At 33.9% G+C, this 26,037-nt stretch overlaps 1 protein-coding gene and 1 non-coding gene across 6 annotated transcripts; both read right to left on the bottom strand.

Moving 5' to 3' along the window:
• Positions 1-13,549: 13,549 nt before the first annotated feature.
• Positions 13,550-21,464, bottom strand: LOC132057098 (PRA1 family protein A1-like). Of its 5 annotated transcripts, none has more exons than XM_059449544.1 (8): positions 21,178-21,464; positions 19,720-19,760; positions 19,539-19,617; positions 17,090-17,176; positions 16,925-17,013; positions 16,724-16,795; positions 16,491-16,634; positions 13,550-13,920 (listed from the first exon to the last, which is right to left on the bottom strand). In XM_059449544.1, exons 1-7 carry the CDS (start codon positions 21,333-21,335, stop codon positions 16,531-16,533), a joined length of 630 nt encoding a protein of 209 aa, XP_059305527.1. In that variant the 5' UTR covers positions 21,336-21,464; the 3' UTR covers positions 13,550-13,920; positions 16,491-16,530. The 5 variants fall into 5 exon arrangements, with proteins under 5 accessions (XP_059305527.1, XP_059305528.1, XP_059305526.1 ...); XM_059449545.1 differs by having other exon boundaries at positions 13,550-13,946; positions 16,509-16,634; XM_059449543.1 differs by having other exon boundaries at positions 16,509-16,634.
• A 97-nt stretch (positions 21,465-21,561) lies between these two features.
• On the bottom strand, positions 21,562-21,635 carry TRNAV-CAC (transfer RNA valine (anticodon CAC)). The gene has a single exon. It is a non-coding gene; the product is annotated as a tRNA-Val (tRNA).
• Between the last annotated feature and the right edge of the window lie 4,402 nt (positions 21,636-26,037).

The following is a 26,037-nucleotide window of genomic DNA, read 5'->3' as shown; positions in this document are numbered from 1 at the left end:
GAGGCTTCAAAATTTAACGATGTATTTTATGATTTTTTATTTTTTATCTTAGACAATATTGAAGATTGTGAAAAGAAGTTCTATAATAAAAGAAAGAAAGAAAAACTATCTACTTTTTAAGAGAAATATTTTTAGAACTTTGAAGTAAACAAATAAAGTTTTTACAACAACATCCAAGGTAATGTATTTAAAACACACGGCGAATATCTTATTAACTTGAATCAGTTACTATTGTAAATATTAATGTTCCTATTTGAAGTAAAAGACAACAAGTACAAAAAAATAAAAAAGCAACACTAAATTTTCTTATATATGTGTATATACTTATATACTTAAGGCTTCGCATTAAAATCTGGCTTTAGGTCATTAATTTTATTGAGACGCCCTTGCCATGAGGATGTGCAACAACCACTAAACTTGAATGAGCTTGATGAAGAGCCCCAATTAATCCCACCACTAAACTTGAATGAGTTTGATGAAGAGCCCAAATCCCACCACTCAACTTGAATTAATTTGACGAAGAGCCCCAAAACGTGGAGGATTCCACTGTTTGGTATGTCACAACAGCCGATCCCCATCTCTTTTTCCCTCTAGGCATTGCTGGCTCACCATACTTTGATTTTTAAACAGGTGTTGGGTCATTATTCCACTGCAATTTTTTGAAGTTATAATGAGTTGGGGCTTTTTTTTTTTTAATGAACGTGGAATGTAAAGGGGAAACTACTCATGTTTGTCATGAATTAAAACTTTTGTGTGTTTTTTCTAATTTTGATAGTGAATGAGAGGAGCTTCCCGTAGATGGGAATTGATGAACTCACCCTCTGCTTATATATTGTGGACTTTTAGAATCATTTTACATAAATTTTGGACTATGTTTTATTCACGAAAAGGCCACGCCGACTTTTGTGAAAAGTGAGACCATTTCATTTTTCATTTACACTTTAATGTGTATTTGCATCATCATTTTCGGATATGCACAAGGTTTTATCCTCTGGTCCGCTGCACTGCTTGACGAGTAATGTATACAAATTTAAAAAAAATGTGACAAAGCAAAATTTTGTTAAAGCAAAAACATTTGAACTTAAATTTGAATATATGAAATAATATAACTGATTTACTTTAATATTTATCGAATAAAGGAAATACATATGTTTTGGGTTCGACTTACATACACTAATAGATGTAACAAGAATGATTGTAAATACAACTAGAAGATATATTATTAGATTTAACTCATTGAAATTAGAAGTACATTAATACTAAAAAATATTACAAGTTTTATTCATGTGTGGTGTATGTAGCAACATTACATAGAGTGTAAATGGAGGGAAATTGAAACTTTTGATTTGACTACGTTGTGAGTAATGAGTGTATTATAGGTGACCCGTTTGGTCGTTATTGCGTTTCCGGCCCTTTTGACCCTTTGCCGAGCATGGTTAGCTCATTTTTGACCCGAGGGGACCGTTGACACGCTTTCTGAGGTGTCTAGATTTGATTCAGGTGACTTTTTCCGAAAATCTCTCGATTTCGAGAGGTCCGGATGGTCGTTTAGAACTTGTGTGTATATCTGGTTCGGTTCCCAATGCACTCGGATGCATTTTGGGACTTGGGTTGGGAAATTGGAATTAAGGTATCGGGGTTGACTCGGTCAACGAGACCTTCGTTGAGAATTTCGAGGCCATGAGCACTTTCATAGCGTGTTTTTATATGTGTCTATGTATTTGGTATGTGAGCAGGTGGCCTCGGGAATTAGTCGGAAAATCGAATTGAAATGTGAAACTTGGTGTAATTTACTATACGGTGCCGCTTTGAGGCACGAGCACCGTAACCACGGGCTGCCGGGAGGCAAGTCACCCTTGGAGCGGTTCGAGGCATTTGGGCTTGACCGTAGCAGTCATGGCACCACTAAAGCGACGCCAAGCACCGAGTGACCGCGGAAGCGGTGAGACTGGAGTGTTTAAATGATATAAAACCCCAAGTCTTTTCATTCACTTTTATTCTGAAAGTGGTTCATATTGGGAGCAATTCTAGAGGATTCTTAGAGGATATTCTTGGTGGTAAGTCCTCCTAACTTTCTTGCTAATTCCTTGCTCCTAATCATCTTAGAATTCATCTCTCCTTATTAGTTCCTTAGTAGTGGAAGATAAAAAGTGGACTTAATGGATATTCTACTTAGGCTTTTAAATGATGAAATTGATTCGGTTTATGCTAGATTATGATGTATCTAGGGTTGTTAATCATATATCTTTCATTATTAGTGTTGAATCCTTGAATCAAAGAGTTAGGGTTTATACCCAAAATTGGGGGTTTTACTTGAATTTCAAAATTAGGGAAATCTTTGAGTTAATTTAGCAATTAGTTGATGGGTTTTGATAACCTAGTGTTTAATTTGATATTTTACACACAGTTTCCCGTTTTGCCCTTGTGGCCCCCGTTTTCCCAAATTCTAGGTTTGATTTTGACCTAGTTTGAATGATAGCAATATTAGTATCGATCTTCTTGATTTCTAATCTATATTTGGAATATGTCTAGACCTTCTTTGATCTTGAGGCTCAGCGGAAAGGCGAGGCAAAGGAGTGAGTTGTCGGTGTTTGCTGTTCGGCCATCCAGGTAGGTTATGGCTTACCCTTGGTGAGATTTCGTATAGCGAAGCATATATTTAGATTATATTGTCGGAGTAACTATGTAAACCTTCGGGTATGAAGTTGGGCTGGATATTGTGTTAGATTGGGCCCTGTTGCGTGATTGGGGCTAGCCACCCCGTTGTGTTGTGATTTGATTATTCTATTGTATTGGCTTGATGCCACGTGCTGTTAGTAAATATTGGAATCTGTTGTTCCATCTTGATTGTGATATTGTGATATCTTAATGGTTGATGATGATACGAGGATAGCGTTCTATATGACTTGTGTAGTCTTTCATGATATTGTTAGCATACCCATTGTTGGTACTTGTGATATTGAGCATGATTATTGATATTGATACATGCATTGCACGCACTCTCATTCTTCATGATATAATGTTGAGACACTGTTGGTACTTGATGAAACACTGTGATGAGCTGGGCTCGGTTTTAAAATGAGAGTGACGTGAGAGTCCGATATTCGATGTTAGTTCCGGAATCATGGATTGAGTGAGTGCATGGACTCCGCGGGTCCCTCAGGGTGGTGCCGGTGAGAACCTCCCATGGGCAAAGATCTGGGATCTCATCTGTCTGTTGGGCAAAGATACGGGACGAGTGGCACTTAGACTTCACGAATCACCTTGGGTTGTGCTACCGAGACGTCGATATTTCCGTCCGGAGTACATATGTACACAACATTTGCATGGCATTGCATTGTATCCATACATTATTCCATTGCATTGCATCATAACTTACATTGAGATGATTTGGTGATGTACTTGTGATGTTGGATTCGGATTTGATATATTGAGGCTTGACACACTTGGGTTTAGATGCTTCAACCTAGGTGATGACGGATACTTGTTTTTGATTGTTGTGACTTATGCTTGTTGATTTTCTATGCTTAGTCGGCCGATGATACCTACCAGTACTGTTATACACTTGCTGCATTCCTTTATGAATGCAGGGTATCAGGTTAGGTCTGCTTCCATCTCTCGTAGTTGATAGTCGTCATCAGCATAGTATCGAGTTTCCAGGGTGAGCACGAGACGTTCGTTGCCTTGAAGACTCTTCCTATTTTATGTCTTACTATTCCTATTCTGAGACATAGATAGATTTATGTATTATTATCCCAGACTTGTATATTTTCATTAGATGCTTTTGTATGACTTAGACTAGACCCTAGGGATATTTTCCTTATACCGCACTATTTTATTATATATTATTGTGAGACTTACGTATTTATTCTCTTCCGCTTGCTTGATTTATTTATTCACGTTTTTATTTATCACTGGGTTGAGGGTTCGCTTACCGAGGTGGGAAGGGTAAGTGCCCGCACGACTTAGTCCAAGTGGGTCATGACAAATGAGTGTATTGTAGGTGACTCTTGGTAGAAATTATATTAAACTTGTCTAAACTAAGATAATATAATAAGAAACACAATATAATTGTTAGAGGTTTATAATAAATATCGCTTTATTTGTTAAAAGGGAAAATAGCTACTGTGCACCCAAAGTTGGCCGAATTATTAATAACACACTCAACCTTTACGGGGGGGCCTATCACCCCTGGTCATATTTTTTGTGTATTTTAGACACCATTATCAGGTGATTACTAGTGGAACGTGAGAACACGACTGAGGAGCGCGTGTGAACTGACCTCAACCTCTAATTTTTTTTGCCACGTGGCGCAAATAACGGTAAAAAAATAAATTCCTTTTCATATACCCTTTAGTGACCTGATTTGGACTCCATTTTTGCTTTGAACTTCAATAAAAAAAACCTGCAAATTAGCTAATGGATTCAAGTGGTAAGCTAATCTTTATGTAAATTTTTTCTCCTCTTTTATTTATATCTTAAATTTCGCTGAAATTTCTTCTAATTTCACTGAAATTTTTGTCTAGGGTTTATTATGAAAGAGGTGAAATCAGAGTTGAATAAGCTCTGTACTGATAATGAAGATCCAAAGATGAAGCTTAAGGCACGATGCCATCACGGGTTATTACTAAAAATGCAGATTTCTTGATCTCTTAACAATCACGGAAGAGGATTTTGGTCATGCCCCTTCTATGGTGTACGAATTTTTTATTTTTATGTTTCGTTATTTTCAAAATGCATTACAATGAATTTGATTGGTTGAACTTTTGTTTAGATGAAGAAATGTAATTTCTTTGAGTGGAGAGATGATCCTATTGATCAAAGATCTAAGTTCATTATTCACAAATTGGTGAAGAAAATGGAAGAAAAAGTTGTTTTGAAGAAGAAAATGGAAGAAGAAGTTGCATTGAAGAAAGAAATGGAAGAAGAAATTGGTATTGAAGGAGGGTCTTCCTGCATTGAAGGAGAGATTGGTTGCATCGATAGTGAAATGGTCATCAATAATGAGAGTAAACAACTTGAGAATGCCATTAACAATGAAGAGATGAAGGTGATGGAGATTAAAAAGTTTGAGAATAAGCTTCAAGAATAGAAAAAGGGCAGATGCTTTAATATTAAGAATGTTTTCATTTTGTGTATGTTGTTGTGTGTTGTTATTTGGTTTAATAGGTTGTGGCAACTTGAAAACTTGAAGTATTATCAATGGCAATTGTCATATTAGGACTTAGTGTATGTTCCTTCTCCCTTTATGTTTGTATGTTGAAGCACTTTAATGTCATGGAGGTTCAATTTAAAAGTTGTTGTCATTCACTTTAGGAACAAGAAGCATGCTTGATCATACATTCGGAATGAAATTTCTACTTAGATCATACATAAATTACTTAAAAAGAAAAGTCACAAGGAGACCTAATCTATATCTATGATCTCCGCTTCTTATGAACAATGAAGGCTATGCGGTTCTCAGCTTCACAGGCCTTAAAATACAACACATTTTCTTCCCTCAATCCGTTAGCATCGACAAAGTGTTTCCAGCCTTGAGTGAGACGCGCTTTTGCACCAATTTTGTATTTCATATGGTATGCATGATGATCATAAAGAACAATAACTTATTTGTCAGAGTTTGGAAGAAAATCCAGAATGTTAGTAGGAAAGACCTGCAAAAATACATGTTATTAGATGCAATAAAAAAAAATTGAAAACAAAAAATAAATTTGACGCTAAAATTAACACTTAAGAAATCATCATTTTCAACATATGATCGAGTGGATTTTTTCTCAAAGCATGCGAGCATATTATCCTGAAGCATTAGCATTATGTTAGTGATAGAATGAATATGAGTAAAGTAGGCTTGAGTAGTGTCAAGTGCATTTTCATCCTCTTGCCTTTTTATAGTGTCAACTACCATTCAATGCATTTCAATTCAACTACCATTCAATGCATTTCAATTCAACTTTTAAAACATACAAAAAAATCAAAAAAGGCGGTATCAGAGCTAAGTATTACATAAAATAAGCTCTGATACAACTTTTAAAATAATATTTTTAAAAGGCTTAAGTCATAGACAGACCCTCAAACTTGTCCATAATGCTTAAGTCATAGACAGACCCTCAAACTTATCCATAACATTATGGGAAGTTCTTAATGTTTTTGGTCTATATACCGAATGTTATTTTTATTTAGTTAAAGTAGTCGTTTCTGTCAGTTTTAATATCCATTTTGGGCAGTTTTAATGTCTTCTACTTGAATGGTACGTAATTGTATATTTGTGGTAGTTAGGTGGGGAAGGAGAATGGTTGAATGAATTAAGTAAAGTGGTTGAATGGTTGTATGAATTAAATAGATGAGTTGAATAGTTGAATGAATTAAAGAGATGAGTTGAATGAATTAAATAGAGTGGTTGGATGGTTGTATTATCACCTATATAAATCCCCATAGTCTTCCATTTTATTCCATCACATAGTCCCAAACGAATTCACTCCATCACAAAGGAATTCAACTCATAGTTTCTCAAACAAAATGCCACCTATCCAAGATTACACTATTGCTTGGTTTGAGAAAACATTGACCAAATCTTATATAGAAAACGATGATTTCGTAAGTCTTTATTTCTTAGTTTTGGTTTTCTATTGTTTTGTTATTTCTTCTAATACTAATTGTTTGTACAGATTCTTCCAACTATGAATGCTCTTCCACAAGTTGACAAAGAAATCGTTGTTTTATACGGCAATGGCGCTTTTATACGGCAATGGTGCTTTCTTTATGAATTACAAGATCGGCCGAAAGGCGCGCCTCAACAACGATGGAAAGAGTTTGTTGATGCAAACGGCCTAAGCGAAAGGATTGAGTTGCGTTTTCAAGTTTGTGATCTTGAGGATCGCCTCCACTTCATTGTTACTAAAGTGGAGAAAATGGAGATCATAGATATTGATTAGGTTGTCTCTTTCTATTTATGAAAAATGATGTTTGGTTTGGTTTGTTTTATTTTCGTTTACTTAATGAAGTATGGTTTTGATTTGTGTTAGTATCCAAATTTTAGTACTTTATACTTTGCCCACAATATTGAACCAAAAAATACACACAACAATGTCAAATGCAGTGCATTTTAACCAATATATATTCATTCGATTCATAAAAGTGTGGCCATATACAATTACACAAAACCACAAAAATTGGCCAACTTTGTGAGATTAACCTATACCATAATATACTACCTAAAACAATCAAATACACTACCTAAAACAGTAAAATGTAGTGCAATTTAACCTACTAGAATTACTAAAACTAAACTTCATCAAGTACAATTTGAAAATTGGAACCAAATTGGAAACAACAACGCTAGACCAAACACCAACATCTTCCTATTTCGTTTTGCACGAGCTTTTTTTCCTCAAAAGCTTTAACCCTCTTCAACAACCCATAAATGACTTTATTTGCTTGCTCGGGATGCCTTGGTTCGTACCAATGAAGTAATTACATCCACCTCTAGCCTTTAAAGAATAAAAAGAAGAAGCTTTTTGAATCAATTACGAGGAAGAATTAAGTAATGAAATAACCCATAAGTAGTATATGCTTACCTCATCAATTGGGCATGAAAAAAATCTCCTTATGGGATTATTTGGACTCCACGAAATTTTCAATTCACAAAGCCTACATCAAAGAAAACTCGATTCTTAAAGTATTAGCCATTGTTGAAGCAAGATTAAATGTTAGCCATTGTTAAAGCAAGATTAAAAGCAAACGAGAGAGATAGAGTAGAAAAAAATTAGTGAAAAAGCAATTAATTTGACTGAAAATTAATAATTTTGGAGCAATAATGATTTTGGTGTAATTAGGGTTCAATATAATGAATTAGGCAAGAAGAAGATATATATAAAATGGGTGGGGCAAATATTACCGTTGGAGGGGTCCATTTGACCGTTAGTTTTAGTTCAGGTCAGCGTTTTTAACTAGCTCACGCATCCATAAATCATGAAGTCCACGTGTTGTGCCAAGCTAGCCCGACGTGTCCAAGTGACATTAAAAGATGTCTTGAAGGGTTCATATGGTACGACCCTCAGTTGAGGGGTCTAAGTGGAATTTATGGACAAGTTTGAGAGTCTGTCTATGACTTAAGCCTTTTTAAAAAGAAAATAGGGTTTCAAAAATATCAATGGCACCACAAGTTTCAAAAGCCCAAGCCCATTTTTATTAAAGGACAAAAACCCTAAATTTCAGGCTCCTTATACATAGTATTAATATTAACTCCAACTGACTAAAATATCTACGGAGTAATATTTCTCTATCCCCATGGGAGCAGTAGGAGAACCAAGCATATGGAATGTGTCTTTAACCTACGTGGAGGAACTCACTGGAAAAACTCGACATGTCCTACTCAACATTGAAGGGCTCTATAACTAAGATGAACTAAGGCAATACGTAGGCTCACATGGTAGAATATGGTGATCATAATGCTGATGTTTATGATCGATTCACTCAGCTGCCGGATCCTCCCATTTCTCCCATCGCTGGTGGTCCCGTCGTTCCCATAGCTCCCGTTGTTGTTTCGTTCTTTCCCGTCACTGGTCCTTTCGGTCCGGTTGCTTGTCCCATTGGTCCTTTGCCATTCCTTTTGCTTTTCCCTTAGCTGTTCCTTTCACTCCTGGCGTTAGCGGTAACGGCAGCGTTAATGATGTTACTAGTGGTGGTAATTTAGCGAATATTGACGAGTTAGAACGTGACCTTGGACCCGACCTTGAAGACTCCGAGATTGAGCAACTACTTGCGGCCAATTATGAGGAGTTAGTTATGATGGATGGTGCTGCTGATTATACATTATTTGGGGAAAATGTTCGGGAGGATTTTGGAAACTTGAATGAGTTTGATGAAAAGCCCCAATTAATCGCACCACTAAACTTGAATGAGTTTGAGGAAGGGCCCCAAAATTTGCAGGATTCCACTGTTTGGTACGTTACAATAGCCGATCCCATCTCTTTTCCCTCTAGGCATTGCTGGCTCACCATACTTTGATTTTCAAATGGGTGTTGGGCATTATTCCACCTCAATATTTTGGAGTTATGATGAGTTGGGGCATTATTCCACTGTTTGAGCAGTTGGTTGTTTGACTTTTTATTTTTTTATTGTTATGAACATGGAATGTAAAGGGACCTACTCATGTTTGTCATGAATTAAACTTCTTGTGTGTTTTTCTAATTTTGATGGATAATTCTTTCTCTATTTTTGGAAACAAAAAGGAAAGAGAAGACAGCAGGAAAAAAATTAAAATGAAAATGTGTAATAATGATAAACAAATAAAAAACAGGGATGTGTAATATTTTATTACTACTCAAAAGCATGTAGCATACGACGCCGAAATAAAAAATAAAAAAACATGTGGGAATAGAGAGAAAGCTGTCCGGAAATGCCAAAATTATGGTAAAGATGTTCTGTCACGCCTCGAATCATGGTCTGGGCGTAACACGGTGCCTTGCTGCATGTGACCGAGGGAACCACATGACTTGCTGAATCAACATGGGCCATGAACTGATGCGGAATATAAGTTAAAACATGAATAGTCTGAATAAAACATGGGACATCATAGTAATACTGAAAATACTATTTATATCATGATGTAGAAATAGTCTGAAAATATAATAAATGCTGAGCCAATACTGGCTATACGACTCTGAACATCTGACATGACATAACTGATCTAGTCTAGTCTATGAAACCTTTGACATGAGTCTAACTGCTAAACTGTTTACCAGGACAAGGCTCCCGGCATACCTTAACTGCATAACTGACAATAAATAAATAAAGATAAAACCAAATACGCTAAATTTTGTCGAATTCGACCGAAAAGTAATTTCCGTACATATAACTTAAATTATATATTTCTATATATAATAAGTGCCAAGGAGGGACGAACACATCAGTCCCTCCTTGTACCCATCGCTTTTCAAATTGTACCCGCAGTGAATATTTGTACCAAAAGTTATATAACTTGTACATTTTATTAAATTATTTTTATATCCCACATAGACATATGTCATAATACTTAATATTTATTCCCTTCTCATGTATAGACATATGCGCTTCAAATTTAATTCTCCGACATATTTATTTCCTCCGTGCACTTTTTTTACTTGTTCACTTTTGACTTTTCGTGTTTTAACTGAATATTTATTCTCTTCTCTCATGTATAGGCATATGCGCTCAATTGTAATTCTCCACACAAATTTATTTCCTCCATGCACTTTTACTTGTTCACTTTTGGCTTTTTACATTCTTATAGAAAAAGTACCAAAAGCTATATACTTGTACACTTTATTCAATTATTTTTATATCCCACATACACATATGTCATAATACTTAATATTTATTCCCTTCTCATGTATAGACGTATGCACTTCAAATTTAATTCTCCGATATATTTATTTCTTCCGTGCACTTTTACTTGTTCACTTTTAACTTTTTATGTTCTAGTTGAATATTTATTCTCTTCTCATGTATAGACATATGCAGTTCAATTTTAATTCTCCTACACAAATTTATTTCCTCCATGCACTTTTACTTGTTCACTTTTGACTTTTCACATTTTAAACATATTTATTTCCTCCGTGCACTTTTACTTGTTAGTTCACTTTTGACTTTTCGTGTTCTAGCTGAATATTTATTCTCTTCTCATGTATAGACATATGTAGTTCAATTTTAATTCTCCTACACAAATTTATTTCCTCCATGCACTTTAATTTGTTCACTTTTGACTTTTCACATTCTTTGAGAATTAATAAATCCCACGTGGATATATGTCATAGTACTGAATATTTATTCTCTTCTCATATATACACGTGTGCACTTCTATTTTAATTCTCTGACACATATTTATTTGTTCTGTGCACTTTTACTTGTTCATTTTGACTTTTCACGTTATTTAAGAATTAATAAATGAAGTACTCCTTCCGTCCCATATTACTTGGCCATGTTACTATACTTGACTTTTCACGTTCTTTAAGAATTAATAAAAATGAAGTACTCCCTTCGTCCATATTAACGTAGACGTGTGTCATAGTACTTAATATTTAATAAGCGATTTGGAGGGGACGAACATGGCTCATAAGTGGCTTGGGGGTACGAACACAGCTGCCCAAACTTGTACCAAAAGCTTAACAAATTGTACACGCAATGAATGCTTGTACCATAAGCTATATAACTTGTACACTTTATCCAACTATTTTTTAATCCCACATGGGCATTTCTAATATGTCATAGTACTTAATATTTATTCCATAGACGTATGCATTTCAATTTTAATTCTCCGACATTTTATTTCCTCCGTGCACTTTTACTTGTTCACTCTTGACTTTTCGCGTTCTTGAAAAATATAATATGTGTGTGTCCAAATTACTTGTTCATTTATTAAACCAAAATAAAATTAATCCTTTCTAATCAATATTCTTGAAAATAGTCTATTGGAGAGAGACTATGACAAATGTCTAAGTGGATAAAAAAGTAGTTGGTTAAAGTGTGCAATTTATATAACTTTTGATACAAATTTGCATTGCTATTGTTCGTCCTCTTTTCATGTTTAAAGTATTAAGAAAGAAGGAAAACTCTTTGTCAATACTTTACTTATCTTACTCTCTTTTGCATTCTCTGATTATTGTTTCTTTACATTTATAAAATGTATTAGTTTATATTTTCATTTCGGAATTAAAATTTGGTGATTTATGATATAACATATTGCATTTCTAATATGTCATAATACTTAATATTTATTCCATAGACGTATGCACTTCAATTTTAATTATCCGACACATTTATTTCCTCATATTTTTTAATTAATTTAATAAAAATATTTTATTAGTTTTGCTTTTAAAAAAACCAATATATACAACAATGGTTCTTATGTTTGGATCGAACGATTAATTGATTGAGATGGATATCAACTTGTCAAAAGATACATATAAGATATTAAACAATTTAAAAGAAAAAATCTAAAATCAAAATATTAATTTTCCCTCACCTTCTTACTAATTTTCTTTTTCACATTGATGAACAACTTTCATTGTCATGATTATGAAAAAATTTTTAAAAATTATTTACAAAATACAAACCTTAAAACATGCGCTAATTAAAGTGAATAAACATGTTCGGCCGCGCATCATATATGACTATATATATATATATATATATATATATATAGCTTTTGTCGAATTCGACCGAAAAGTAATTTCGGTACATAAATATATATATATATATATATATATATATATATATATATATATATATATATATATATATATATATATATATATATATAAACTTCCCACATGATTAGTAAGCATGCTAGAGAGGTTACAACTTACATGTGATTATTTAATACTTTGTGCATAGTTCGCAAGTTTAAGAGTGATTGTGTGTTCGATATTATTCTGGATGGACACAATCTGTTAACAGCAAAGTCATATAGTGGAAATAATTGGTAAGAAGATAGTAAGGAAAAGCTAGAGAGCATCTCCCTTTTGCATGGTTAGCCAGCCAAATGCATGGACACTTTTCAAAGTTCAGGTTAGCGAGTGAATTCTCTGCACATGGTTTGCACCTACTTGGAAAGAATTTCAACCTGTACTTTAGTACTACCTTCTTTTGCCTCAATATTCTTCTCTTATAATTTATTTATTTATTTAAACGTGACGAAGTACATAGAAGATTTGGAAATACAAAGCTGCCTTTCATATTGTTCTTCATGTCGAGCTGACTTCTGCAAGGTTATTAAATCTAAATTTCTACATCCGAAAAAATGAACCTATTTCATATGCACTTGAAAGTTCAGGCAGCTGAATTCGAGGTCAATATATCCTTCTACATTTGCAAAAATGAACCTATATCATATTCATATGCACTTGAAAGTTTAGCCAGCCAATTCCAGTTTTGACAGTTCCAAAATGGCAAGTCCAATGAAGAGAAGTTCGCCTGAAGGCTTCACGAAACTGTGCGGAATCCAACTTGTCTTTAATTTGTGTCACCGTTGCCACGAATCAAAGTCCGAGTAATACCAACTTTTCTCGAAAACCATTTTATACCACATGTTAAATAAGTGGAATGCACTCTATAATCTATACATTAATTTGGAACATGGAAACAAAAAATAAAAATTTACTTTCTTCTTTTAAACCAAAGGTTCTTTATTAAGGCTCAAGTCTCGACAGACAACTCCTCGAATATGTTTTTCAACTTTTCTAAGCAAGTACATGGGTAGTCTCTTCCAGCTTGCTGCAACACAAAGAGAATCAATGTCCTAAATTAACTGAAGCCAGCTATTCAACATAATAGAATATTTTTGTGTTTATCACCAGAATCCACCTTGGAAAATCGAATAGGATTGTGCAAGTTGAAGAGAACGATACCACAAAAAGGAACAAACCCCGGAGGGAATTTCATCTCAAGTCAACAAAATAACAGTTAATCTTATCTCATAAACATGTGTCTTTTTCAACTTGAATACAGAGGCGAGAGCCATTCATTCACAAAAGAAGCCTCGTTAACCCACAAGGCAATTTGAAAAAGATCCTTTAGAATAGGGACACTCCCCGGAATATTTATAGTAGATTAGATGAAAACTTTAAACTGAACACAGCTTTACTGCAGTCTTGAACAGTAAGAGTAGCAAGGAATTTCTAAAAGAACATTAAGAATGGACTTCTAATACAGACCCCAACTTTCTAGGAAATACCTACTGTGCACCTAAATCCAAATGTTATTTTAAACGTACATGAATTGTAGAAGTCAGTACCATACAATACGGTAAGAATTCAAGGAAATTGACAACCCGTGGCTGATCTGCAGATATAGTACAGAAAGCTGCCACGTCAAAGAAACCTATAAATTGCACCATCCACACTATATTAAAGCTCAGCGCAATATAGCAAGCTTCCACAACTGCTGCTCCTATACAAACAGCAAAGAGGCTGTCACCACAAGTCCAACATAGCAGTCAACAAAAATACAAGTCCACAAAAAATTAGAACAAAGCTATCTGGGAGCTATTAGCTTTTATGCTTCTAAGCTTAGAAGACAACTGCAGTATATAATGAGAGTTTTACAAAGCTAAACTGCATAAGATTACTGGTAAAATTATAGAATGAGAAAGGTAAATCTGGAGCTAATAGTTTCATGCTTCTCTGCTTTGACCTAGCCCTGATTTAATAACTGTTTTTTAAAGCTAAACTGCATAAGACTGCTTGGTAAATGAACGAGAGACACCAGAAACTATCCAATGACTGGGAATTGTTATCACCACTAAAAGGGGAAAATAAAAATTAAAAGATGCTGAAGACCATATTAATTAATCTTTGGAGGAACAGAAGTAGACTGAGAACATATATGATGCTGTTTCCACAATGGAAAGAGGAACACTTAAGAGAAAGGTCCAGGAAACAAAATGTTATGTGATACACTTTCCTTTTTAGTCTGTCCCAAAAAGAATGCTACATTTCTATATTTAGAAATAATCTAACTTAAAACTTTCCCTTTTACCCTTAATGAAATGATGTACAGCCACACAAATATCTATGTCTTGTTTTAGAACACAAGTTTCAAAAGTCTTCCTTTATTTCTTTTTTAAACTCCGTGCCTAGTCAAACTATATCACATAAATTGGGACGGAGGGAGGACCTGCTTAGGGATAGCACAGCCATAACGACGACATGAAGCCAATAAATATATATTAGAGCCGACTGATAAAATACCATGAAGATAAAATAAAAGATATATCAGTCTACATAAACTGATATAGTGACTCATCATGCTTGAAACATAAGGCTTCATACATAGTTTACCCCCGAAGCTAGTAACCAAATTCCTTTCACCCCTCTCCTTCACGGAGAACCTTTTAAACACTAAACGTTTCACAAAGTGTGTCTAATACACACCACTTTTGCACAAATCTACTAAAACAATATGCGGTGTAAACACGCGCATGTCAAGTACGATTTCACGTAGATTTTTTGCAGCTCGACACTCGTACTGTACTCTAATTAAATCTCCTCTCCTTTTGACAATTCACACCAATATACTTCTTCTCCCTTTCTCTACTATGAAGCACCAAGCTGAACTAATTCACTTTACCCCTAACAGATTCCACTGCAATCCCAATGCAAAACCTCATGATTACTACAACAAGAACCTCGTAAAATTAAGCTCGAACTTCTCATTTGTTCGAAATCACAAATTCAGCAAATGGGTGCTTATTTCCTCTCCACTTTCTTTCCTCTGTTTCTTGCATTTTCTTCTATCAACCCCGTTTGTGGAAGGTTTTTTTTCCCCTCTATTTCTTGCATTTCAGTGCCATTTTTTCATACAACCGGCGAGCTCTTCTCATCTAACTATATTTTTTGTGTTAGGATATATAAATTTAATGTTTTGAAGAGGTGTTGGAAAACTTGCTCCATGGTCAGCAATGGCGATGAAGATGGGTTTAAGCAAAGGAGTAAAATGGGTATTTTAACCCTTGTGGAGTCAAAATAGGTTTGGCCTTTGTTGACTCCAGATATCGACCATTGATATGAGCAAGTAAACACTTAATTAAGCCTTTCACGTGCTCTTTTGTTGGTGTTTGACGCACATGCCAGTTGAACAAAAGTGGTTTGTATTAGACACACTCCGTGAAACATTTGGTGTGCAAAAGATTTCCGTCGAGGAAAGGTGTGTAAAGGGATTTGGCTATAAGCTCTAGTGGTAAACTATGTATTAAGCCAAAATTTAATGAAGAGAAGTTTTCATTTTGTTCATATTTTCTGTGATTCAGAACAACTAACCAAGCATATTCAACTTTGTTTGCTTTAGCTCCTAGAATCTCTTGGACAAGCTTCTCTTAAAATATGTTACAACATTTTTGCCAGAGACAAACTTAGCGTGTAGTTTCTCACGATAACTTTCATCAGAATATTTTCTTCATAATACAATTTCAATACCACAGATGCAGTCAGTCTTTAAAAAAAAATACAACTTTCCTCAAAATGCACTTTCTATAGCCTGTAGATCCAGCCTCTAAATACTTTTACACGATCCTCACCTTTTCTAATGCCCCAGTTGAGCTGACCGCACATCAAGGTTTGACAAGAACAAGGGCAGGTTTGACAACATAGTTTCTTTGATACTTATCCAACCAAGGATATGCAAGTGCATGAGAAAAGTGAACAGTGAGGCATAGCATTTCCTTGCCAGAAGTAATGAGTGATCCGATCAACCCTCATCTGGCCATCAGATTAAATATTTTCTTGTTTCAAATTGGAGAGAGGTTTTGGAAACTAACAACTCGACAAGAATTGTTCTTTAGTTTAGCAAAGGGAAATACAAACTTAATAACTCATTGAAGGACAGAAAATTGTACTAGTAAGGAACAGTAAAAATATTTCAGGCATGAATAGACCATGTTAATTTACAGACACTAGGAAAACAAAACAAACAGCCCATACACGCATAAAGAAGAATGAATAAACATAATGGAAGACCTCAGGATAGTAACTGACACGAAATGAAATTCCGCGGAAGCTACAGCTCACTATAGTTGCGCCAGACAGCTCGAAATTCCTCACGGAATGTGTTAAGGCGAGCCTTCAGATTAGGCGTCCTAAAGCTTGCATGAAGAATAGTAGCTGAGAGAGAGAAGACAAAGAGAAAGTCATTATTCATGCTGAAACATAGAATTTGGAATAACACATTTCACAAGGAAGACAGCACTTACTAAGAAGCCCTATAAGCAATGCCCATGAGACAGTTAAGAGGCCACAGGAAACAAACCAAAGGAAGAAACTCGCTGCAAAACATAGAAAGGGACACAACACACACACACACACACACACACACACACATTTCGATACTGAAAGAAAAAAGCACAGAGAGAAAGAAATAATGAATTGATAAAAGCGCTTAACGCTTCCAATACCTAGAGAGAATACCAAGACAAACACCCAACGAGGCCTTCCACAAATGAAAATTGCTCGTTTAGCAGATGGACGCCCTCGAATGACTGGCCTGAAAATGGTCAACATATTTCAGCATCAGTACTGCATCTGGCTTACTTTTAAATTCAAAATTCATGCAGACTCACGTGAGTGGAGGCCTCATTTTTGCAGCTAAATGAGGAGAAAACTGCCTGACAGTTCTTGTCACCTTTTCACTAAAAGTGCCTGCAAAACTGGTGGAACAAATATTAACAACAAGAAAAAGATGCAGTAATAAGATGTAAATGAGGATAGGGGGCCTTTGATTCACATGTTAGTTATGTGGAGATTATAATGCACAGGATTGTTTATGCCATGATTAATAATGAAGGGAGTATTATGCGCTGATATAAATAATGAAGACAAGGTTATACAAGGATTAAATGGGAAACACCGTAAGTGATGATCCATATAGCCGACATCAACTTGTTTGGAACTAAGGTGTAGTTGTTATTATTCTTGTTGTAATATTGCTATACATGAATTACTTAGTTAAAAGGGCACTTTTGCCTTTAAATTGTTTAATCTGCGCTTGTTGTAGTTGTTATTATTCTTGTTGTAATATTGCTATACATGAATTACTTACTTAAAAGGGCACTTTTGACTTTAAAATGTTTAATCTGCACTTGTTAATATACATATTCTTATACCACATTCTATCCCGCATAAAAAGTACATAGATTCACACATAACTAAATGTTGGTATAGTTTAACACTGCCAATCAAACATTGCATTACTTGTGCGACTATTACTTTTCCTTATGCGGCCAACCAAACATTGTATTATCTTATGTGGGATTTTATGCAGGGATTAATCGTCCCAATAGAATGAACCAACCAACCCCTTATGTTTCTCATGCTTTTCTACGCTAACAGATAAGCTGTATCCAACATAAATAAGTGAACCGCTTGATGCTGAAAACAGTTATTCTTTAGCCAGAAAGCTAACATCACTCTACATTAAGGACATTCATTCTGGTTGAAGCTAAAAGGAAACCTATTCAAAAATTATCAAACAGAAACAGAAAAAGGAAAAGTACTTTCCTATAAAGCATCCAGGTAAAAGCAGATGGTTCCAAGAAAATCCAAATGGTTACTCACTTTTCTTTCCATCCGAAGGTAGGTTTCTCAAGGGTAAGGGACATGTTAGTTCCTTATCCTTGAAGCTCATATATTTTTTAAGCATCTCTGCATTTGAGTTTCAGTGCTCATAAGTCCCCAAGAAATAACTCTATGCTAAAAACATTATTCCCAACCCTTCAAGGAATTGAAGAAAAACTCAAAAAGGTTATAGAGAATCCCAAAGTATAAACTCTGGAAAAGCATCAGGTTTAGATCAAGCAAATCTTTTTATTTTTTTAATAAGTTAGTTCAAGTCAATCTTAAAAGACATGACTGCAGAAATATAAACAAAAGGAAGAAAGAAAGAGATATCCCACCCAAGATGACACATCCCATTTTTTCTTTTGCATGAGCAAAAAGACTTATAACTTCTACACTGCATATTCACTTAACCACCATAAATGTTGAGGGACTTGGACCAAGCACTTCTCTTTACACAGACAATAATTTATATAGACCTGGTAACCTAGTCGTTGCAAGGGAAAAGGGGAACCTAAATGGGAGTCCAAGCAAGGCATCTACAACTACAACCAGAGTGTAGACAATTTTTTTTTTTTTGTGATGGGATAGAGTGTAGACAAATATCCTCTTTTTCTTTTTTGTCTTAATGAGTAACTTTATCCAGAAAAAAAGACGCCTAGACAACTATCTCTAAAAATCCCCAACTAAGAATTAAATGTTCCTTATATACCAATTTCATAGAAACTGATTTAGTACCAGAAAATAGATGTGGACCATAAAATTGAAAATAATTCTCTCAACTGTTGAAAAAGTTAAATAGTGCTTAATGTACACACAGATTACTACGATATAATAGTGCGGTTTTGATAGACAAATTCCTCCATCTTACTAAGTGAGGTCTTCTCTCACGTTCTACTTGTACAGATTGAAACATTGACGAACCATCAGTTTTCTAATATATTTCATTAACCCAACCAATTATTTTGTTTTTGAAGCTGATAATGCAAAGACTTATCCCAAAAAAAAAAAAAGAAGTACAGCTAACCTAATTATCATGTAATTTTTTGTCTATAAGCAAAATCTCAAGACTAAGAGAAAATCTAATAGCAGTCAAAACTCAAAAGTATTTCGAATAAGAATCCAAGGCGAAGGAAAAACACATTAGTTCACATCAAGCAGAACACCGTGTAATCTAATAGGCTACGCAATTCTATGCATCAATCAAAAACATATCCAAGTGAACAAAAAAAGTTACTCTCAATGTCTTCAACTATTATACAATGTAAACGAGCATGATATTGTTTATAAAATATTTAGCCGAAGACCTTAGCATAGTATGCAGAGGCAGAAATGGAATATCTAATCAAATCTTGATATGATAAGAAACATTTTCTGCTGGGAAAATGTAAAACATCTAGTCAGATTATGCAACAAGCTTTTAAGCATGGATATCACAGTTAATTAGTAAAATACCTGTCGTTCAGAAAAGCAATACTAAGAGTTGTCAAAAGAGCAGCAACAATAGCAAGTGGCCTCCTAAGAAACCCCAGTGCTGCAATACAAAATGCACATGAAGATATTCGTAAGTCCAAAGAGAATGCCTGATGTAAACATCATATCTCTACCGAGTAATAAATGATTATTTGCTTCTTACCAAGAATAGCCACAATCATAATGAAGTAATTTGTCCGGTAGCTGCAACCATTTAAAAAACAGAAGTCCAAAGAACCGGAATTAGTAAAATTTCTCCACAAGTTTGAAACCATATAACACCATTAAGTACTCAATAATTTTTATAATTTATCTAGTTTTCAATTCCAGGTTTTGTTCTTTACAAATTATACCACCTCTTAAAAAGAATTTTCATTAAGTAAAATTGCCGATTCTGATGACAACACACATGAAATTGTAGCTTCTTAAAAGTACTCCTCCATCTACAAATCCTAGCAATCAGAATACTTATCCAACACTGATTCGTGCATTCAATTTAATTAAAAAATTAAAAAACCTGGGAGTATTTTACCAGCAACTAATCTACTGAACAAACATTAATCCATGCGTTCAATTGCTTAAAAACTTCGAACCTCTAGGAAAACTTAATTTAGAAGTAATTTACATATCAGAACAATGTTCACTTCGTTTGAAAACACTAACTATTAATAGTGTATCAAGCACAAATTCGTACATTCAATTGATAAACAAATTATAAGAGCTCGTTCAATTGATTGAAAACTTAAACATCTCCAAATTTTTTTAGCAAGGAAGTAATCTATTTATGAAAAGCTAATCCGCGAATACAACTCATTTTCATCCAAAAGAAAAGCGACCTCCCAATACACTAATTCGGGCATTCAATTGGTATAAAAATTCGAAGATTGGAAAAAATTAGCAGTTAATCTACTCATTAAACGCTAATCAGTGAATTCAATTGATTAAGAAATCAACACACCTCGGAAAATTTTAGCTAGAAACTAACTGAAACACTGATCCGCTCATTCAATTGACTGAAAAAGTAAAGGTTTTGAGTGCGCGAACGAATTAGGAGAAGCTTACTAGTAAAAATTTAGCAATTAATCTACTTATCAATCGCTGATTATGCACCTCGATTGATCTAAGAAATCAAATCACCTCGGAAAATTTTAGCTGCATCCTAGTCGAAAAGCTAATTTGCTCATTCAATTGACTGGAAAATTAAACGTTTAAGAGTGCGTGAACGAATCCGAAAGTAGAAGCTTACTAGTAAAGCTAGCTCCCAATAATTTACCAAACCCTAATCCGTGAATTCATTTGATAGAAAAACTTGAAGCTAGGAAAACTTAGCAATTAATCTACTTATCAATTGCAAATTAGTGCAAAAACCATAACCCTAACACGTCGGAAGTTTTAGCGAGAAACAACTGAAACAATAGCCTGAAAAGTACAGGCAATTGTAAAACTTGAAAATTGATTGATAGAGCGTTTGTGAATTCAATTGATAGAATAACGTGAAGCTAGGGAAAAATTAGCAAGCAATTAATCTACTTATCAAACACTAATTGGCGTATTCAATTGATAGAGAAAATAATGTACTCATGAAACGCTAATCAGTGAATTCAATTGATTAAAAGCTTACTAGTAAAGATTGCATTTTAATCGACTGTTCCATTTTGAGGAAGATCTGGGGAAAGTGAATCGAGAGAAGAATTCAGATAGAGGACGTGGCGGAGATGACCAGTCTACTTCCCGTAGAGCCTCCATCAGATCCTCTGTCGTCACCGTCCCCCAATCCATTTTTTGCCTTTTGATTTGACCACAAATCCTGTCAAGATATCAATTTCGAGGAGGATCTGTGTGATTTTTGGAATGCGTAATGGCCAAATGAAATGATTCCGATGACAAAGCCAGTAAACGTCTATTAGTAAACGACTGCTTGAAGGAGAGGCCAACAAAAAGAGACGTGTGTGTGTGTGTTTAATTATTAGGGGAGTATATGGAAAACATAGAAAAATGATGTCTGTGTCTGAGCCCGGGTTCGAACCGGGGACCTCTAGTGTGTGAGACTAGCGTGATAACCGACTACACCACCCAGACCTTGACGTTTAAGTTTGGCCACTTCATTATGAAACTGGAATGCAGAGAAGACTATTGATGTTGTCATGAATTAAACTTGTGGTGTGTTTTTTCTAATTTTGATGGATAATTCTTTCTCCATTTTAGGAAACAAAAAGGAAAGAGAAGACAGCAGGAAAAATATTAAAATGGAAATACATGGTGTGTAAATGCAGGGAAATTGAAACTTTTGATTTGACTACGTCGTGTGTAATGAGTGTATTGTAGGTGACTCTTGGTAGAAATTATATTAAACTTGTCCAAACTAAGATAATATAATAAGAAACACAATATAATTGTTAGAGGTTTATAATAAATGTAGATTTATTTATTAAAACATACAAAAAAAAAAGAAAAAGAAGAAGATAAATACGTTGTATGTTAATTATGGTAACAATGCTGCAAAAATTAATATATATGTTTAAATCATACAAAAATGACACCCCCCCCCCCCTCTCTCACGTAAAACCTAAAACCACTTCTTATCATTCCATATGTATTACTTTCATATATCATAACTAATAACTATTTTAAAGGCCCCCCAAAAGTGCTGCAAAAGGGAAAACAAGGATGATTTTGCAGCAACGGTCTGAAAAAGATGAAGGCAGATCCATTTTTTCATCATTTTCTCAAAACAGAAGAAAGGAAATAGCAAGCAAGGAAAAAAAGATGAAAGCGTATTTTAATTGACTAATAAAAGAATATGTATCTAAAGGTTAAAACCTTAATTGAAAAATAAATAACAATTGTCCTATATTTTAGCTTTCATCAACTGCATAACAAATAAAATAAAAATCAACTCCTAAATACTAGGTCTAACTAATTGATTGCATACAACTTAATACACTATTATACATTTTTATACACATATATACATAATGTATTTGTCTTGTAAAGTCCAATTTTATTCAAAATCAGCTTAGATCTATGTTTATACCTACTTATACAATATTGTATGATTATGTATAAATGCATATTTTCGTGTATAATCTTGTATAAGCATATTTTAGTGTATATATCTACACATGATACAATATTGTATAATTGTGTATAAGTGCGTATTTCGTGCATAATATTGTATAAATATATTTTTAGTGTATATATCTACACATTATATAATATTGTATAATTGTGTATAAGTGAGTATTTTCGTGTATAATATTGTCTAAGTATAATGTATATACCTACACATTATATAATATTGTATAATTGTGTATAAGTGCGTATTTTCGTGCATAATATTGTATAATTATATTTTTAGTGTATATAACTACACATTATACACCTTCAAACACCAATATACATAATGTACCTGTCTTTTATATGTAAGGTTATAAGACTGTATAAAAATATTTTTGGGCTAAAGCTTTGCAATGTAAGCTTTGGGCTATTTTTTTGCAATGTAAGTGACCAAATTGTATATTTCTGAAATTTTTCCCAAAAAAGGTGGTATCGGAGCTCAATATGACATAAAATAAGCTCTGATATAACTTTTAAAATAATATTTTTAAAAAGAAAATAGGGTTTCAAAAATATCAATGGTACCACAAGTTTTAAAAGCCCAAGCTCATTTCCATTAAAGGACAGCAACCCTAAATTTCTGACTCCTTATATATTACTACTGTATATAAGAGAGTATCTCAAATTTTCTAGTCCTCACATGAATTTTTTGTCTCTATTTACCCCTAATATAAGTTTTATTTACTTGGCAAATCCTCACACATTTTTGTAAATTTTAAGAATTTTAAAAACTTTTATCAATGCTAAAAGTGATGATGTCATGGAAAAGGTTGTGGTCCCCACAAAGGACACTCATGCATATTGAGTCTTTTATATGGAAATATTACTATATTAAATTTGCTTTTAAACTATATTTTTCCTTAAGAATTTACTATACACATCTAATAATTTATTATGTCATTCAAATTCTATCATAAAACAGGCTTAATTATTGAGTTAAAATATTATTCTTATAATATTATTTATTATTTATTGATATTTTGTACCATTTTTCATTTGCTATTTTAAATTTTATTCATCAGATTAAAAATATTTTTTTTTAATTTCTCATTTAATTTTGTGTCGTACATGCTGACAAATATAAGTAATTAACAAAGATTTCACTTAAGGTAGGATTAAGTTTTAAATTAAGAAATAAACACAAATAACTTATATCATTATTGAATACTTTAAAAAGTATAAAAACACACAAATAACTTATATCATTATTGAATACTTTAAAAAGTATAAAAACTGTAAATTATAGTCCCTCTGTCTCAATCAAAAATGTTCCAAATTATTGTATAAAAAGGTTTTGTCCCCGAGCCCACTGCACTGCTTGATGAGTAATGTATAAAAATGAAAAATAAAGTGACAAAGCAAAATTTTGTTAAAGCAAAAACCTTTGAACTTAAATTTGAATATATGAAATAATATAACTGATTTACTTTAATATTTATCGAATAAAGGGAATACATATGATTTGGGTTCGACTTACATATATTGATATATGTAATCATTAACGCTTCGTCTAAAGCAATTTTCAAAGTACTGAATAATCATATAAATAGTGCAAGTAAGATAACATAAGCAAAAACTAAATTTCTACTGGAATAACTCATTAATGCAACTTCAAATAAAGAAAGATAAATTTTACAATAATTGGCCCGGGCTCAGCCCGAGCTTATACAAACTAGTACTTAAAATGGACTCGATATTATGTAGTTTTCTTTTGTATCTTTCATTCTTTTGAAATAAAACCATATTTCTTTAGGTAGAGGGACGAAATAGTTTTAAAATCAAAATTAATAAAATTCGTTCTATATTTAATTTGATTTATTTTACATGTTTGCCAATTTGAATTTGAATAGAAAGCGGATTTGCAGAATACCAAAATAACCCTTCTAAACTTAATAGTTAATACGAGTTATTAATTGCACACGTAAATTAAGTTTTAATTACCTCTAAATTTGACTATTTAATAGTATGACAAATGAGTTTGATGATCGAAATTATACTACAAGTGAAACATTGGTGATAAACATACTGTAAAATGACTACCTCTATTGCAATTTATTTGCATAATTTTGGGGTTCGAATGAGCATGGCATGCTGATTAATATTGTCACGTTCGAATTTAAAGAGTCAAACAGTTTAATTTGACTGAGATTATGTGCAATTCTTTTTACTAAGTGACAATTGTGACGGTTCGCGTTTTCGCGGGCGGGATTAGCACTTGGAAAAACTACTTCGAAATCATTGGTGCTCTTTCGGACTTTGTTTTAAAAGAGTCGCAACCTAATTTTTAGGAAATTAGGAAAATCAGTTTTGAAGGGTTTATTCTGTAACACCTCGTAATATCCGTACTAAACCATATCCATGACTAAGGAGGTTAGAAACCCAAGAAGGAGAGTGTTGGAATCGAAAATATGTTTCAGTTCAGAAAATCATGTGTTTCGCTCCAAGGGACGGCCCGTAACATGTGTTACGGCCCGTCTCTCATACAGTAACAGACATGCTTGGAAAATCACCGTCTCGTAACTTTTGGACCAAAGGATGGTTCATCGTTACGGGCCGTAACACGTGTTACGGCTCGTAACACGTGTTACGGCCCGTAACAGGTGACCGTAACCTGACCTCCAAACTAAGTTGTTCACTGGAATTTTGGCCCATGTTACAATCCAGTGTTACGGACCGTAACAAGGGTTACGGTCCGTAACGGTGCCGCGACTGAAACGTTAAAAGAACGGGAATTCAGTTTTATTTCATTATTTCCATTCCTCTCAAACCTGTTTCCAAAAACCCTCTCTCTCGACTTCTCCAAGCATCAAGGTAAGCCTATTAACACTATCCTAAGTTAATTCCATTAATTTCCCTTGAACCCTAAGTAGAATCTCATGCTCTTAACATAGGGTTAGGATTCTCCTTCCAAGATCAGATTTTTGTTGCAAATTGGAACATTATCAGGTATGTAGACGCTATCCACGTGTGGGAACATACTTGTTCTTCCCCATGTTTCAGTATTCCATTTTTATACACACTAGGTTTAGGATTCTATTTATACTCGCAGTAAACCACTAGACACTTGAACCATTATATATTATATTGTCGATTTATAATTCCGTTGATTAGTCTTAAATTCTTGTTTTGGGGATTGAGACTCAGTCCGTAATCTATGAAAAACCCATAATTTGCATCCCACGGGTTCTATAACACAAGATGTGAGATATTATACTTATTTCCATGAAAAGCTATATGTATGTATGTATGTATATATATATATATATATGTATTTGTTGTCATGTTTTCATGTATCCATGTTCATGTTAAGAAGCAAAAATCATGTCTTTAGTTACCTTTCATGTTCGGGAGTTGTATTAATACG

Source organism: Lycium ferocissimum, chromosome 5 (assembly GCF_029784015.1).
Source record: "Lycium ferocissimum isolate CSIRO_LF1 chromosome 5, AGI_CSIRO_Lferr_CH_V1, whole genome shotgun sequence".
NCBI lineage: Eukaryota > Viridiplantae > Streptophyta > Magnoliopsida > Solanales > Solanaceae > Lycium > Lycium ferocissimum.
Note: the sequence above shows the minus strand (reverse complement) of the source record. Positions and strands in the feature narration are given on the sequence as shown.